The sequence below is a fragment of the Terrapene carolina genome, unplaced genomic scaffold (assembly GCF_002925995.2).
Source record: "Terrapene carolina triunguis isolate 2854851 unplaced genomic scaffold, T_m_triunguis-2.0 Scaffold33715, whole genome shotgun sequence".
NCBI classification, from domain to species: domain Eukaryota; kingdom Metazoa; phylum Chordata; order Testudines; family Emydidae; genus Terrapene; species Terrapene triunguis.
Genome location: NW_020698066.1, coordinates 3,382,323 through 3,399,909, shown reverse-complemented (window position 1 = coordinate 3,399,909; position 17,587 = coordinate 3,382,323). Strand labels below are relative to the sequence as shown.

The 17,587-nt window shown below is 39.4% G+C and overlaps 1 protein-coding gene across 1 annotated transcript in view; it reads right to left on the bottom strand.

Moving 5' to 3' along the window:
- The window catches only part of ITPRID1 (ITPR interacting domain containing 1), a 64,376-nt gene that overhangs the window by 34,063 nt on the left and 12,726 nt on the right, over nucleotides 1-17,587 (bottom strand). The window contains exons 6-9 of the mRNA XM_024197569.3: nucleotides 16,773-16,859; nucleotides 15,969-16,171; nucleotides 7,428-8,017; nucleotides 5,854-5,908 (exon numbers count right to left, since the gene is read on the bottom strand). Of these exons, the coding sequence (XP_024053337.2) occupies nucleotides 5,854-5,908; nucleotides 7,428-8,017; nucleotides 15,969-16,171; nucleotides 16,773-16,859 (935 nt within the window). The remainder of the gene's footprint in view (nucleotides 1-5,853; nucleotides 5,909-7,427; nucleotides 8,018-15,968; nucleotides 16,172-16,772; nucleotides 16,860-17,587) is intronic.

Sequence of the window (17,587 nt, the reverse complement as noted above, 5' to 3'; positions counted from 1 at the left end):
ATTATTTCACAATCTCCCCAAGTGGCAACTGCATAGAGACATGAATAAAAAGAAATGACAGGACTGAACTCCTGTGGGATTCAACAGCCGAGTGCCCTGATGAAGGAGGAGGAGTCACTCGACACCATCCTATAGAATCACCCCAAATAGAATGAAAATTCCCCCCTTCCCTGCCAGGTCCAGTAACACTCTCTGCTAAATGGTATCAAAAACCTCTGAAAGGTCAGCATGGATGTCTTGACGTGAAGTTCACCAGCCAATGCTATTAGCTCTGTTTCCATGCTATAGTCCAGCCAGAAGCCTGACTAGAAGGGGATTTAAGGACTTCAGAATATCAGATTTTGGATTAGACCCATCATGGCCTTCTCAGTGATCTCAGCCAGAAAGAAAAGGCTCAGGACATGAATGGGGCTCATAGGCATTACCACTGTACAGATAAGTAACAATATTGGTGTCCATTTTTTTAAGTATGTTTGACCACAATTTGTTTGCAACTTCCCTGCAGCTTTCCCTCTCTGAGGGAGGGATTAGGTCCAAATCACAATAGCTTACAATAGCTTAAAAACCTCTAACTAGAATACTGCATAAGACTCATTTGGAGGGTGGGACAGCACAGTAAATCCTTGTTCCTTGACCCAGTATCCACTTTGACCTTAGCTCCACAGAGGTTGTTCTGAATCGGTCGGGACTTGTCTGTGAAGAACTTAAGTTCCTCAGAGCAGAAAGAAGCCACCCAGAAGAGTTCCACTGTTCAGCATTTCCACAGCGGTCATCACAGACGACAGGAAAACCCACCTATCTCCCACAGCAGCTATAGCAAAGTAACAGTAGTATAGAAAATATTTGGGACCAAGTCACCCCATTACCCCATACTTACGCAGATATAATTCCACTGAAGTTAAGGGAATTACACCAATGTAAACCCCATGTAGCAGAGTGGAAAATCAGCCCCCTTTAGGTCACAGGCAACAAGATCCATCACTGGATTTCCACCAGCAATGCTCTAATTTCCCTCTCTCTCACCCCATTTGTTGGAGGTCATTATTACACTAAAGTGACCTGTCAGGACTGTTCAGCAAGTGGGGACAATTAAGGACCACAGTGTAAATGGTTACAGTGTGACAGTTCTAGTGGTAACCAGGACTGTGAATTACCTTGTTACCCCCTTCCGCTGGCGAGAAGGAATCTTTCTTATGGTAGCTGGCTCTATGTTGTTACTATTTTGCTAAACATTAAAAATGATGAGAGGCAACAGGAATATCCTAATGCTAGAAGAAACACGGAAATAAATGTGGATTCCTTTCCTGTACTCGTGGTGGCATGGAGCAATCAATGCCATGCACGTTACAATGAAGAATAAACAGGATTCACACTGTTGGAACGCAGTCAATTAAGAAAAATACTGATTGCATTCTGGAAATATTCCCATGGTGCCACACTGTATGTGGAGTTGGTGGGTAGGAGGAGTGAAGGTGTGATAATTAAAAGAATTGCTACTTGATAAGTCACAGGAGCTAATGTGTTAGCTTAGCATGCTGGGAAGCTAGAATGTTCCCAGCTGCTGTGAAGACGGAGTATAGTTTGATCCCTGGCACCATTACTTGGGACAAGATGAATCACGAATGCTCTAATAGTGAGTTTCCATGTCACAGTGTGCCAGATGGAGGTGGTTACTTCTCTGATTGATTGCCTCTTGGGCTACAAAGAGGTTTTCCAGCAGGCTAATGCCTTTATGTTGGCACACAACCTTCAGAGATCAGCAGGTCCTTCTTTGGTCAATACCACATTGGAATCCTTGCATAGCAATAGTGTGGCTCCCCTAATGGGGAAAGGCATTGAGGAGTAAAGAAGAAAGAAGTGGGAGTGAACGAATACAATATTGTACAAAAATAAACCTCAGTTCCCTTGCATCCATAATAGACGTTGTTGCAAATGAATCTTCAGACACGTGCTGAGTTAACGGGCATGAACAACACCGAAACATCCTCTAGTTAAACCCAGTACTTTACAAAGGCTAATTGAAAACGGAAAGAACGATGGGGGGTAGAGAGCGAGAACAGCTCTATTGTCAAGTATCGAATATGAAATCCCTGCAACAGATGAGTTTACATGCAAGCCTGCACCTCATCAGGGCAAAGATACAGTGGAGTTATTTCCCTCAGAACACAACAGCACCAGTCCCTTGCACTGCCCAGCCAGCTCTCTCAACTGTGAGCTTTAGAATATAAACAGCCAATAAGTAAGAGCAATAACTATAGCTTCCTGCTGGGAGCTAACTCTGCCTGTCATGAATTTGCTGGGTCCTAATACAGGACAGTGAATAAAGCTTCATTACAGAACAATGGAGTTAGCTGCCAGAGCCTACAGATTTGAATAAACAACAAATAAGCAACATCTGCTCCAGCATATGTGTATGGTAAAAAAAAAAAAAGTCACAAAATAAAAGAATTTGTAAATGCCAAAAGCAACACTAAACTGCCAGTGCTACTGTAGAGCGAATTTTTAATTGCACATGCATACAGGCAGGCTGTGGGTATTAGTCTCACATATGTCTGGTTGCTGCCAACCTGGGAGTATAGATGAATTTAATTAAATAAGGATTATCCCTTCTCCCCAGTACAATTACTTATTTATAACAATGATAAAATTGCCTAATAAAAAATTGTATTTTTTTTTTTTAAAACAGAGCTAGAAAACACTGTTTTCCTTGTAAGGCATTCAGGGATGTTTGGGGGTTTGAGTGTCTTTTAAAATTAAGTCTCAGCATTCTGCCAGAAGAGAAAAGAAGAAGAAAAAAAGCCTTATCATAAAGCCTGCTGCATTTAAGCAGCCAAAATCTACATTATGGAGAAATATAAAGAAGGCGCGCAGCAGACAGGGAATTGGCTTTCCTAGGGAGTGTAGAAAATTAAGCAATTGGACTAAAATTGAGGCCAGGCTACAGAACCAAGGGAAAAGACCATTTAGGGCAAGTACTTCAATAAATCACCCATTTCTAATATGCTCCATTTATGGAAAATACTCTGTTGCTAGTTAGCCCTACTTCTTCAGCACCTAGCACTACATCCAGAGGTAATGGAGTGGAACAGCTTCCATTCCATCCCTATTTTCAGATGCTTGTAACTTACATTTCTTACAATAGATCCTGCTGGCCAACTGAGAAAGAGGTCCCATTGTGCTAGTTACTGTACAAACACAGTAACAGACAGTCCCTGCCCCCAGAGAGATTACAGTCTACATTAACATTCACTTTTGGGGCTAATGTTTTCCATAATTAGGTTCCTATTTGGAAAAGCACTTCAGCATGTGGCTTTAACCATGTGCCTAAGTCTATCCCTGTCCTGGAATGCACTTAAGGACATACTTAACTTTAAATACATGTTTAAGTTCATCACTATTCAATTTAAGTTAAGCATGTACTTAAGTGCTTTGCTGAATTGGGGCCTTAAGGTTAGATCCACAAAAGGGACTTAGATTCAGTGGTACAATGTTCTAGGTACTTTGCCCCCAGTGGAATCCACAGTTCTGAGTTAGGTACCTAAATACATTAGAGGATCTGGCCCTACATTGTCTTCTTTGAAATTAAGACAAGTATCAATAATACCATAACAACAGAGAAAAACCAGAATTTAAATCACATGCTGAAATAACATTTTGGAACTACACCTTGTGTCACAGACATTAGTACAGGTGTAGGCAACCTATGGCATGCGTGCTGAAGGCGGCACACGAGCTGATTTTCAGTGGCACTCACACTGCCTGGGTCCTGGCCACCAGTCTGGGGGGCTCTGCATTTTAATTTAATTTTAAATGAAGCTTCTTAAACATTTTAAAAGCCTTATTTACTTTACATACAACAATAGTTTAGTTATATATTATAGACTTATAGAAAGAGACCTTCTAAAAAATGTTAAAATGTATTACTGGCACACGAAACCTTAAATTAGAGTGAATAAATGAAGACTCGGCACACCGCTTCTGAAAGGTTGCCGACCCCTCCTTAGTACAATACTTGTACTATTTACTTATATGATATTGGTTGGCCATTTAACTGGATGACAAAGCACTGCTGTCAGTATAGGCAAAGTAATCACATTCTACATACTGTACCATGAAATCTCGACTAAGACCATGCTTATTTCTGTGTTTTAGGCCAGAATGCAGGGTACCTAGTGAGAAGAGTATAATTATGTGATCTGCAGAAATTAATACTATTTGTCATTACATGGTACAGTAATTCACTGGAGCTGGACAAATAGTAAGAAACTCTATTTGTGAGCATTTTAGCAAATCCTGAATTGGTTTGGCTGTGGTCACTCTCTGTGAATACTTGTGCAAATGAGGTTTTCTTTGCACAAATGTTGGGGAATGACTGTTCTTTGTGTGAATACCAGTATGCAGATTATTTGTGCATTGGTGTGGGAGCATGTCTCTATTTATAAAGTTTCAGTTGTGATTCAGGAAGCAGAAACAAAACAATACCATGTAACTGAGGTGATTAATACACCATGAATAGCAAACAGGAGGACCTTATCCAAAGCTCAGTGAAGTCAATGAGAGTATGTATACACTGCAATAAAAACACCTGTTGCTGGCCTGTGTCAGCTGACTAGGGCTCAGAGGCCTTGGCCTGCGGGGTTGTTTAATTAGCGGTTAGACATTTAGACTCAGGCTGGTCATTGGAGAGTCCCAGAGTCCAGGCTCCATCCTGAACCTGAATGTCTACACTGCAATTTTTTAGCCCCACAAGCTTTGGTCAGCTGACACGGGCCATTGCGGGTGTTTTATTGCAGTGTCGACATACCCTTGAGAGTCTTTCCATTGATATCAATGGGCTTTGGATCAGGCCCATCGTGAAAAGCCAAAGACAGGACCAAAATGAACAATCCGTAAGCTGAAATACACCCACATACAGTGTTTATTGAACGATTACGTATAACTAACACACCATTCAAACAAAAACCTGCTCACAGATCATTTGGAAACAGAAAGAAAGAAAGGCTGTCGGATAAATTATTCACTGCAAATAGTTTGATCAGCTCTAGCATTTACTAAGTGAAGCTTATGCACTTGAGGTGAACTCCTGGCCTCACTGCAGTCAACGGGACTTGTGCTATTGACTACACTGCCACCAAGATGTCACCCTTGGAGATGTCAACTCTTGGGTAAATCAATGGGATGTACGGATGATTTGCATCTATGGATATCAGGCCACTTATTTATGTGACTAAATATGGATTTGCATTTAAATCATCAATATCATTCTATTATGATATGGTAAGGCCCACCAGGATTTCTCCCTTTATTCCTTGCTGTCTGTTCCTTGCCACTCTCAAGCTCAATCACATAATGACTCTCCCTTGCTCTGGAGTTTGTCACTGCTGCTTTGAATACAACTAGAGGGAGGAACCCTGCTAGACATTCCCTGTTCTGGAGACTGAACAGCCTGCTTCTCCAGTACTTCCCATCCATCTCTCTAGCAGGAAGAACTCAGGACTCAAACTCAGGTCCTCCCACAGGATGTCAAGACACACTTCCACTTTACGTCGGTCCAGCAGTTTGTGCTTTAACCCTTTAAGCACTTAACACAGGCCCCAGCCTGGCAATGAGTTGTGTATGAGCAGATCTCTAGGCACACACACATATAGCCCCTTTGACTTGGTGTGCGTACTTGCAAGTCACATTATTTTATTACGCGGAATGCTCATTTGGTTGGCACATTTATAGTTGTGCATCCAAACTGCATAGATGGTAGGAGCAGCTAGAGAATGCTTTCTGCAAGAGATGAGAAATTAGAAAAAATACACAGCAAAATTAATTTTTTTTAAAGCTAAATTTTTTCTTAATACCTACCTGAAGTGCTGTCATGAAGATTTCCCCCTGGAGGTTCATCCTCAAAGCTCTGGATCTGAGACAAAAATAACAAACAAAAGCAAAACCAGCTTATTTATTATTACAAGTGTATTTCCCCTTTTAGAATTAAGAATTTCCAACTGAAATATTGTTAAGTCTTCTTTTGGTGGCTCTTGTTTTTATTACTGTTTAGTATTTTAAGCCAGGATCTAGTCCTGGTCACCCTCCAACTCCCATATTTAACTATCAATGCACAAAAGCCCCCTACGCCTATACTATACATTCAAGCTCTTGCCACTGAACTGGCTCAAACAAATGCCCCTCAGAAAATGTGCCTTTATTAGCATAAATCAGACTCTGGGGCGCAATTCTTGCAATGAGGTGTAAGGAAGGGCAGGATTTTGCTCAGAGAATGTATTTAGAGAAGCACCCAAACCTCCCGCATAGGGATTGGTGCCTCCATTGTGCTAGATGCTCTTCAAAATGTATGCAGCTAGTTCGGACCTTTTAATCCACTGTGCTGAACCACACCACCTCAGAGAGGTACAATAGTGTTTCATGTGTTTCTCTGCAAGCTTGGATGGGGGAGGACAGCACCACGACCCCAGCCTTGCAGTCAGAGCTTAGCATTTTTCTTAGCCACTGTAGGACATATAGGTAAATGTAGGCTGGGACAAAACTCTTGTAGCAAAAGAAAAACTTGAAACAGGACTCGGATGAACGAGCCTCCTCTCCATGGATCCAGAATCCCACCTCCCCAAGATGACCCTTGAAAGTGGAAACCTTCCTTAATCTGCTGCCATCTTCTACGGAGGACGCATGCCATCTCTCTCTCTCTCAAATTCCAAATGTCTGTAGTGGGTTGCTGGCTGTTTCCTCTCCCCATTTCCTTGGTTCTTCAGGGAGACCCTAATTGTTGGTCTCCTTCCCCTATCCTTAGTCTTTGGGTGGCTGGAAAGATAAGCCTGCTCCTCTGTGCATCCTATTAGAATTGCCAGTATGGGGCAGTAGCCTTTCTGGACCTCTTTCTGCAGCAATGGGACCAGACACACTCCAGCTGATCCCACTGTTGCAACTGCACACTGTTCTTATATAAGACTAGGATTGACAAACATTCCAGGTTATGCTGCACCACACTGACCCTGATCTGCTGCCCATTGCTCCTAAAATGTATTGACAGCAGAACATCAGGGACTAGAGCCATGCCATGGAATGTGGATCAGAGGACAAGCTATTGCTTTGAATGAGCTTGTTTTTAGGACACAGAGCTTAAAGAACAACTGCTGGAAAGCACGTTGGCATTTTATACTACAGTACTTGTTGACACCATTGATTTTTTGTGTGAAACACCTGTGCCAAATTTTTTGACAGTAGTTTTAACCTAAATTGAAAATCTTAAACAGTCTATAACACACAGAGAAAGGGGTCTGGCTTCTCTCCCTGGTGCGGGGATATGATGTTTGAAAACATTATACTTTAGCTCTCATCCTGGACCAGAGAAGCCAGATCTACACTTGTATTTACCATCTGTACATGCACATGGTCCTTATACAGTACATTGAAATCTGCCTTACCTCTTCCATTTCAAATGAATCTGGAGGCTTGCCCTTTAGACCAGACACCCTTCTGAGTGTGTGGGTCAAGAGCAAATTGGACTCTTTCCTTGGTCTGTCTTTGACAGCCATCTCCGATGCAGAAGGAAGCTGGGGCTGCTTTATAGGTATATATGAATAAACCTGAGATTTCCCGGTTGGAGCCTGTGGCAGCTGTGATAATGTCAGTGCATCATCCTCAGTGGAAGAATGTTCCTCTGTCAGACCCACCAAGGTATTATTTTCAGAAAAGCCTGTCCTGATTGCTGTGCGCCGGTCCATCTCAGCATAGGTGGGAGACTGTTCTTCTCTATCCTTGAATGACTCTGAACTTCCAGAAGCCCGAGCGCTCCTTTGCAGTACTGTTGCTTGTCTAGAAGCTTTTCTCAGAAGATGACCTAGCCTTCTCCGCTTGGCTCGTGTGGCCTCGGCTTTGTTCCTCTCAATGTCCGTCATGCTCTTTTCTTCCCCATTACTCTGCTCTGATTTCTGTTGCTGGGTGTTAACACCATTCAGCAAAGAGGAGAAGGCACTAGTCACATGATCCAAGACTTCCAGTTGTCGAAAACGCCCTTGAGTTTGATGGAAAGGGATGAAAAGACCCATTGTTAAAACAGAAAAGAATAATGCGGTCATGACCTAAACTAACGCTATCAGGTTACACACAGTTGTCAAGATGGTTCAGCCTTTCCCCTCTGCTTTTCTTCAGAGAGGCTGGGAATTCTTCAAATAACAGGCTGCTTTGGGAAATGCATGCTAGGGCTTCTCCAGATCCCTTTATTATGGATTCTTTTTTATCCATATTTTAAAGGCCAAATTTTGAAGAGTGGTTTCCAAAGTTCTGCAACCAAAATTTGCAGGGCGTACAGAGAGAGATGCATGAATATGGCTTTGGGAGCCTAACTTGAGACTCAAAGATTCAGCAAAGAATTTAAACGTGCTTAAACTGAACTTTAAAGAGCGTTTTCTGAGCTACACTATGGGCCCTATACTCCATGCTGGCAGTTAACACGGACTTAAAAGGCCCTTAGTGTAAATGAGAATCACTCCCTAAATGTTTTGTTGAAAAGGGATGGATTTAGGTGCTTAAAGATAAACATGTGCTTAAGTGCTTTGCTAAATTGGGGCCATGCATGTTACATGTATGTGAATTAAGATGAATCGTATATTTGAAACAATTGACTACCTTCTGGAGCATAATTAATTTTAAAACTTTTCACTGTTAATGAACACATTAAGGGCCTGATCCAAAGTTCACTGAAGTCAACCAGTCTTTCCATTGACTTCAAATGGGTTTAGGATCAGGGTTATAATGGCTTGATTGTGCAACTCTTAAATCAGGTAGTACTTATAGAAACAGTTTCATTGAGTTCATTGGATCTACTTGTGTTAATACTACTCAGCATAAGTAAGCACTGCAGAATCAAGCCTCAAGTTCTCAAATACCATAAGCCAGATCTGATTCCAGTATTAAGACTGAATAGCGATTTGTACTATGAGTCACCCCACTGAGCTCAATTGGTCCACTCAGAGTACGGTGCTACTCACTGTGAATAAAGGTATCAGATCAGTTCTCAAATATTTACAGTTGGCTGTCATCCAAGACTTCTGTAAATGTATAAACCCTTTAGCTGGTAGTGATTAAGTACTGTAATTTATTTCAATAAATAGTTCACTGTATTAACCAATACAACCCCTAAAGGCTCTGTTCTTGTTTTCAGAGCAACAGAAAACAAGAAGTGCATTGTCCTCCACAGACACAGAAGAATGCACACACAGAAGTTTCATAAGGTTCCCACAGCTTGTTAAGCTTATTAAGTCTCTGTAATTTGCTGGCGAATATTATTCCACAGCATAACAGCTAAAGGGAAATGTTTTAATTTTTCATCTGTTTTACAAAAAAAATAAAAAATAACCAAAGAATTTTGGAGTTTTCCATTATTGTAAAATGTTGTCAGGTTATTGATAAAAGGAGTTACAACACATCTTCCTGTATATTGTGCCCCAAACCCTTCCTGAGGCAATGAAAATGTCAAAAGGGCTCCTGATTCCTTGAGAAATTCACTAAGGAGAATAGATGGCAAAGTTCTAACATTCTTGGCTTCCGGTTCTCCTAGTGAGCAGCCAAATTTATTGCATATATTCTGCGTGCAGACTGTTGAAGCCGCTTCACTGATGATTACACAACAAGGGGATATTTAACATAGATCTGAGCTGGGCCTGTGCATGAGGACCAGTATCATGACATATAATTCCTGACTGTTACCATTTCTCTCTAAGACTCATGTTTTTCCAAACACTGCCTGATTTTTAACTTCAGAAGAGGATTTTGCCATCCCAAAGTCTTTTTAAGGACGATGACAAAGCTCTCACTCGCTCTGGTTAAAAACTAGTAATTGGATCTACCAGTAAACAGAGTACAGAGTGGTATTTTGTGATATAAAGGTTTTATTGGCATGAGTTTGGGATGATGGTATGAGTCATTCATGGCTTTGCATATCAATGATGCCATCACATATTCCCCGAATAAAACATATATCCTCAGTATTGTACATTGTTAGGCTGTTAACCGTGTCAGGATGTAAAAATGCCAACTTCTAATCTCCTCTGAATTATTAGTGACAGAATGGTCTAACGTTTCTAATTTAAATCAGAACCACCTTTTATAGTTTGATATAGACTGCAAAAGCAAAACAACATGTCAAAAACAACCTCAGTTTCTGACAGCTAATGAATGAATCAAATGATGAGGAAAAAGAGAAGCAAACAATAATTCACGAATTGTGAATGTAATCAATGCACAATCTAATCCATCCCTCGTGTAACTGCACCGATTTCAACCAAGTCACTGGAGGAACTACATCAGGCTAACATTGCTTCATTGCTTGATCCTCCCATGCAGGCCGCCCCATTGATTTCAGTGGGATCGCTCCCAGGAGTAATGTTTAAACATGTGAGTAAGATGAGCAGGTCTGAATTTAGCCCACATTACTTACAGAGCTTTTAGCTCTTTTCCTAAATACTAAGGACCCAACTCTGCCAATCCTTACTCACTCAAGTAATCCTTGCCCATGCATGCAATCCCACTGAAGACAATTAGACTACTCATGTGAATCAGGGCCTATTCACATTATAGCTGTGAGATCCTGATAACAGTACAGTTATCCTCACAGCCATTTACAACACAGCTGAAATCTGTAATATAGATGAGACCAAGTCAGGGGTAGTCATTAGGCGGACTGCGGGCCAAATCCAGACCACCAGATGCTTTTTGAATTAACCTCGAAATCTTTTTATTTACTACTTATCATTATTGTTATTGTTTTCTTATTATTTTCTCTGGAGCCTGGACCTTGACTATACCTTGACCAAGAAATTTAGACCTTGACAAAAAAATAATGGACTACCCCTGCCTTAAGGAATAGAGATGAGACACCAGAATTTGCAGTTGTGTTGTAATTGTCTCAGGATAATTATGTTGCAAACAAGCCCACTGACTCAGTTATATTGCATGTGTAATTTGGGCAGTGTCTAAGAATTTGTAAGGTCGGGTCTTAAATAGCTGAGAGGAAAAAAAAACACATTTTAATTGATCTTTACCTAAGTCCCAAGGTAAATTGTCTAGAAGACTGTGCTATAAGGATTTCGAATCTCATAAGTGGCCATCACGGAAATGAATAAGGGGCCTTTGGCGTTTTTAGTGGTGACTGGAAATTTTCCAACAAAATGTTTTTTAAATGGAACATGCGGTTTCTGCAAAAATATTTCCATTAAAAAAAATTAAGCAAAATCTAAATTTTTATTTACCCTTTTGAAAATCAAAATGAAATATTTAATTTTGGTTCATGTCATCTTGGTTTGTCGAACTGAAATGCTTCATTTCAGATCAGCTCTACAATGATGCATTGCAGTCTCCCCTGATTGAACTGCTATGATGGATCATGGGAGTCATAAGACAACAGTATATCTGAGAGATGTAGTCTGGCTGGGGACTCCAGCCCATAAAAAAGAATGGGTGCATGAGGCACCCAAACTACAACTCCCATGAGGCACCACGGAAGCTCAGGAGGACACAGATGAGTGTTAAAATGAAAGGAAATTTTTTAGATTTGTGAATGTTGAAATTTTTTTTTTTGGATCAAATTAGGCCTGTTGATTAATGGCAATTAACTCACGCAACTAACTCAAAAAAAGTAATTGCGATTAAAAACATTAATCGTCATTAATCACAGTTTTAATCACACTGTTAAACAATAGAATACCAACTGAAATTTATTAAATATTTTGGATGTTTTTCTACATTTTCATATATATTGTATTCTGTGTTGTAATTGAAATCAAAGTGTATATTATTTTTATTACAAATATTTGCACTGCAAAAATGATAAACAAAAGAAATAGTATTTTTCAATTCACCTCATACAAGTATTGTAGTGCAATCTCTTTATCGTGAAAGTGCAACTTACAAATGTGGCTTTTTTTGTTACATAACTGTACTCAAAAACAAAACAATGTAAAACTTCAGAGCCTACAAGTCTACTCAATCCTACTTCTTGTTCAGCCAATTGCTAAAACAAACAAGTTAGTTTACATTTACAGGAGATAAAGGTTTAAGAATCTGAACTGCGTTCCAAAATATGAGAGGGATGCGATATGGAGCATGCTTTCAGAAGTCTTAGAAAAACAACACTCCAATGCAGAAACTACAGAACCTGAACCACCAAAAAAGAAAATCAACCTTCTGCTGGTGGCATCTGACTCAGATAATGAAAGTGAACATGCGTCGGTCCGCATCATCAGTATGGACGCATGTCCCCTGGAATGGTGGTTGAAGCATGAAGGGACATATGAATCTTTAGTGCAATTGGCACATAAATATCTTGCAACGCTGGCTACAACAGTGCCGCGAGAATGCCTGTTCTCACTTTCAGGTGACATCGTAAACAAGAAGCGGGCAGCATTACCTCCTGCAAACGTAAACAAACTTGTTTGTCTGAACCATTGGCTGAACAAGAAGTAGGACTGAGTGGACTTGCAGGCTCTAAAATTTTACATTGTTTTATTTTTGAATGCAGGTATTTTTGTACATAATTCTACATTTGTAAGTTCAACTTTCATGATAAAGAGATTGCACTACAAGACTTGTATTAGGTGAATTGAAAAATACTATTTCTTTTGTTTTTTTACAGTGCAAATATTTGTAATAAAAATAACTATAAAGTGAGCACTGTACACTTTGTATTCTGTGTTGTAATTGAAATCAATATATTTGAAAATGTAGAAAACATCCAATATTTTAAAAATAAATGGTATTCTATTATTGTTTAACAGTGCGATTAATCGCACGATTAATCACGATTAATTTTTTTAATTGCTTGACAGCCCTCGATCAAATATGTTGAAATGAAATGTTTTGACCTTTCTGAATCCTAATTTTTTGAACTTTCCATCTCACAAAAAATATTGACATTAACAAATTTTGGTGTTTTGTGATTTTCCCTGGGACAGAAATTCTAATATTTGAACAGCTCTAGGAATTTAAAACAAAACAGAAACTGATGATGGATCTTAACACATATGCCCTCCTTCTCTTTAAGCAACCTTTCCTCTGTTCCAGTGAGTCACACAATCAATATATTGCACTCTGGATTTTATAGTCAAAATATTAAACTATCTTTCAGGGATAGTTAGAAGAGCTTCAGAAATGCAGTATTTAACATATGCAGAATATGATACAGAATAACTTGGGGAACCTCCAGATTGATGATCCATGAGTACAAACTATAAAGTTTCTCAAATCAGACATGCACAGAGAATCAAAACGGAGGAAGAGGAAAACAGATGGGAAATGGAGTGAGTGAGAAAGGAGAGAAATTCGACTGACATGTTTTTCTTCTTCTAAAGACTTGTGTTTTCTGGCTATTCATTCCCAGCAAAGTCCTTTCCCATCTGAGGATGACTGGAACTAGCTAGATTTTCTAAAGAGTTCAGCTCCTATTTAGACACCACAATAAGTAGCTAGATTTTCAAAACAGCTCAGCATTTTTGGTGCTTAGTTCTTATAAAAATCTGGCCATCTGTGTCACAATGGGAGCTGCTGAGCTATTCTGAAAAATCAGAGCTGAAACCTTGGCTCCATTGAAGTGAATGGGAGTTTGGCCATTGATTTAGATGGAGCCAGGATTTCACCTCTGGCTTTTATTTAGATGCCCAAAGGATTGCTGAGCTCTTGAAAATCTGGCTCAGTGACTATACAGAAAAATCAATTACTACCAATCAAACAGAAGCATCAACAAATAATAACCAACTGAGCAGCAAATGCATTTGAAAAGGTCAGATCAGCAATTAAACTGATCTAGAAACCCAGGAAAATAATAAATCTAACTTTACTGAGGAAGCCAAACCCACAGTTTGTTCTCCCACCAACAGGGAAACCCAAATAGAAAAGACTTCACTGGGAAATTAATAACTGGGAGATTTAAAAAAAAACCAACAAACCCTAGAGAGACCACTATGCCTAGTCAGACAACAAATCTCTTCCTCCTCTGTCATCCACTCCTTTTCTCTCTTCCAAGCTAGATCTTAATCCTTTGCTCTTTTGTTCTGATCTCTTTTCCTCTTCTCCTTCACTCTTTCACTTTTCTTCTCCTCCTTTAATCTGCCCTTCCTCCTCACTCACTCCTTTCACTCATTGATTTTCTTCTTTCCCTCTCCTCTCCTCCATCTGGGGAGTTCTCTTGCTCACACACCAATCTTGTTGATGTGTGGGTTTGCTGTAAACATTTAGATGGGCACACGGGTCTATGAAACATTTTCTGTAAGGGTAGACATTTCTGTTGCATTTCTCATTCGATAATGTACGGCTTACTTGATTAAGTTTCTGAATAGGAAGGCAGCCAACATGTATGAGATCCTGCCTCAATGAGCATCTCATGAGCAAACTGAAGTTCTTGAGGTCATCTGGCTATCATTGTGCAGCAGACAGGAGTGGAAGCTGTGCAAGAATAAGAATTGCAGACTTGGGAAGTGTAGTCCAGATTTAAAAAAAAATGGAAGGGGTGTCTGAGCAACAGGAGGAGGAAGGGAATGGTGTGATCAGTTGTGTGTAGCATATGTACTGAATAAAGTTGGTAGAAAAAAGGAGGGCAGTGTGAAAAAAATCCCCCTTTCCTTTGAAAAAATCAAAATCTGTAATTTCAAAATTTGAAAAATGTCAACCAGTTCTAATGTTGAGCCTGAAGAACAGATCCTCACTGCTCTGCTAGTGGCAGGGTGTAGTTCTGGGAGGGTGTTGGAAGAAGATGGATTGCAGTATCTTGACACCACAGAGCATTCCTAATTGCATGAGAAAGGGCAGCAAGACAAGAATGAGTTAAGATAAGTGACGTAGTGAAGTGATCTATCTATCTCTGGTATTTATGGGACACAAAACACCAGTTACTTGAATTATACTAAGAAACATGGGTCCAGATTTTGGTAGCTTTACTCATGGTAGATACTTTAACACTTCTTCATATGTAACTCCTTTGGCTTCAGTGGGACTATTATCCGAGTTAGGTAGTCTTCAGCATAAATATGGGGGAATTTGTATTAGAAATTGGAACATAGAGATTACAAGGTGTGCTCATAATCCTAAAATCCTGTCTATACTAAAGAGTAATTGATTGTAAGGTCAGAAGGGAACATTATGATCATCTAGTCTGAATTCCTGCAAAAGACAAGCCTGTGAATTTCATCAAGTAATTTCTGCATCAAGACCATAACTTCAATTTGAGCTAGAACATATTTTTTAGAAAGACCCTTCAATCTTCATTTAAAGACTTCAAAATACCACATCGGTAGGTAGATTGTTGAAATCGTCTCTTCCACATCTCATCTTCCACATATGTACCTTTAGACTGTGATCAAACCACCTCTTAACCTGCTCTTTGATTAGTTACATGGATTGATCTTCTTAAGTTTCTCACTCTAAACCAGGTTTTCCAGTCCTCAAATTATTCTTATTGCTCTTTTCTGAATCCTTTCACATTTTCAATATCCTTGGAAGATAGAACAACACTAGGTGCAAATATGTTAAAACACTGATTGTCCAAATATGTGTCTCCCAGACCTATGCTTAAAAACAAAAAAAATCTCTAACATGGCTTTATCATGGTTCTCCTTTGGTGTAAAGAACTTGTCTGTGAAGTGCACGGTGTATTGTTGATTCTATATAAGTAATAAATGCAATTTAAAAAATAACAGCCCAGATAGCAAATTTTAACATAGTTGTAGATGATATTACATCTTAGGGCCTGTTTACCCTATAAAAACAGTTACGTTAGAAGACCTGGTTAGATACATTTAAAAAATTATAATTGTATTAACCATGTCAGGAAGAAGTTATGCTGTAAGTTTGCAGAACTGTGTTTATGTCCCCCGAATATGGTCCCAGGTCTCATTAATTTTCCCTGTCAAGGTCCTCTCCCTACCTCCACAACCCCCACTTTATTTGCTGTTGTTGCATCTCTGACGAACACTTACCATATAAATTGGGATTCTCAATGTCCATACGCTGCTTTTGAGCTTCCAGAAAGACTCGGATGTTGATTCCTTTTGCTACTGAAGCATTACTGATGAATCGAGAAGGGATTTTAGTGCAAATGTCAGGTTCTTCTGTTCCAAACCCCAAATCCAGCAGAATCTCAACTGGATCCTTTTCCCAGAGCTCCAACCATTCAGTGATACTGTGGATAAAACAAAGACAATTCATATCACTGTCCTGACATTACCCTTCTTTTTGTTTAGCTATTACATGGTTTTGCCTTTGCTCAGAAATTTTATTTCCTTCCTCCATCTCACTCTCCCCACACTACTCCATTAGTGGTAGTTATATTCTTACAGTTCAGAGGCACATGATTTTTTCTCCCAGGGATGCATTAGACTGGAAAGATAAGGCAGATCTAGAGTACTCAGCAAGAGGAACATATGTAGAAGTTGATATTCCTATAGATTGAAATCCTCTTTCTATCCTTGATAGAATAGATAAGACAAATGCTACAGCAATTCAGCCTTCCTCACATTGCCTTACAAACATGCCTCAATACTCACCTCTGATGTCAATGGAAAGCTTTGTATCAGGTGCCTACTAATCAGTGGAGGGCCATTTTGTTCTCATTGAAGTGAATGAGAGAACTCCCATTAACTTCAATGGGAACAGGATTGGGTGTCATGTATCTTTATTCTTTACACTCCATTTATTGGGTTTTTAATCCTCATATATTTGTCAGTCTCTAAATGGGACTAATCCCTATCGCTTTGGATTGAAAGTATCTGGAAACTACTAACCTTTTCGGTGCACTAGGAAGAGAATGGGACGAGTTGAAACTGTTCCATCTTGACATAAGAGGAGTTTCTGAAAACTGACGCAGAGATCTACAGGAGTTGGAAAAAGTAACAATGAAGTGTGTTTACTCTTGGGGTCCTTTGGGATGTCATTATGATTTTTTTCCAGAGTAAACATTTGCATTTTGTCTTAGTTTATAATGATACATAATATCAAGGCCGTAGAAGAAGAGCATGTATGATACTATGGCAATACACTTATTCTCAAGAACAGTATGTTACAGTAGGTGTTAGAATGTAGGTGTTAGGTACCAGTAAATGCTAATTATAAAGGTGGCAGAATGTCTCGCTTTTGACAGATGGTGAATCTTTGGGGAACCTTTAGGGAGCACAGTTTCTCTAGCCACCTACTTCTAAAGGATATAATTGCTGTTAACAAAGTTTCAGATAGAATAGGCTCACTAAGTAGCAACAGCAGAAACTACATTTCAAATTACATCTCAGTTCTTTACATAGTTAAGGTTTCTGACTGTATTTGTAAAGAATAATCTGGATAATAATGCTTGTTTTTAAGGAGCTATTCATTGTAGAATGAACATTCTGTAATCTGGTAGTCTTTTTCTAAGGCACAAATTTAATGCTTCTGTAATAGATGGACTTCGTTTTACTCACATGTACCTAAGGTGATTAGGTTTATTAATATAGTTATGGATGAAAAGTTTGGTCCATTCTCTATCCTTCCAAGCTGCCCCACAAGATACAGCTTAAACAAGATTTAAATTTTGCTTATGTCTTGTACTAACGTACTAATGTTAAAA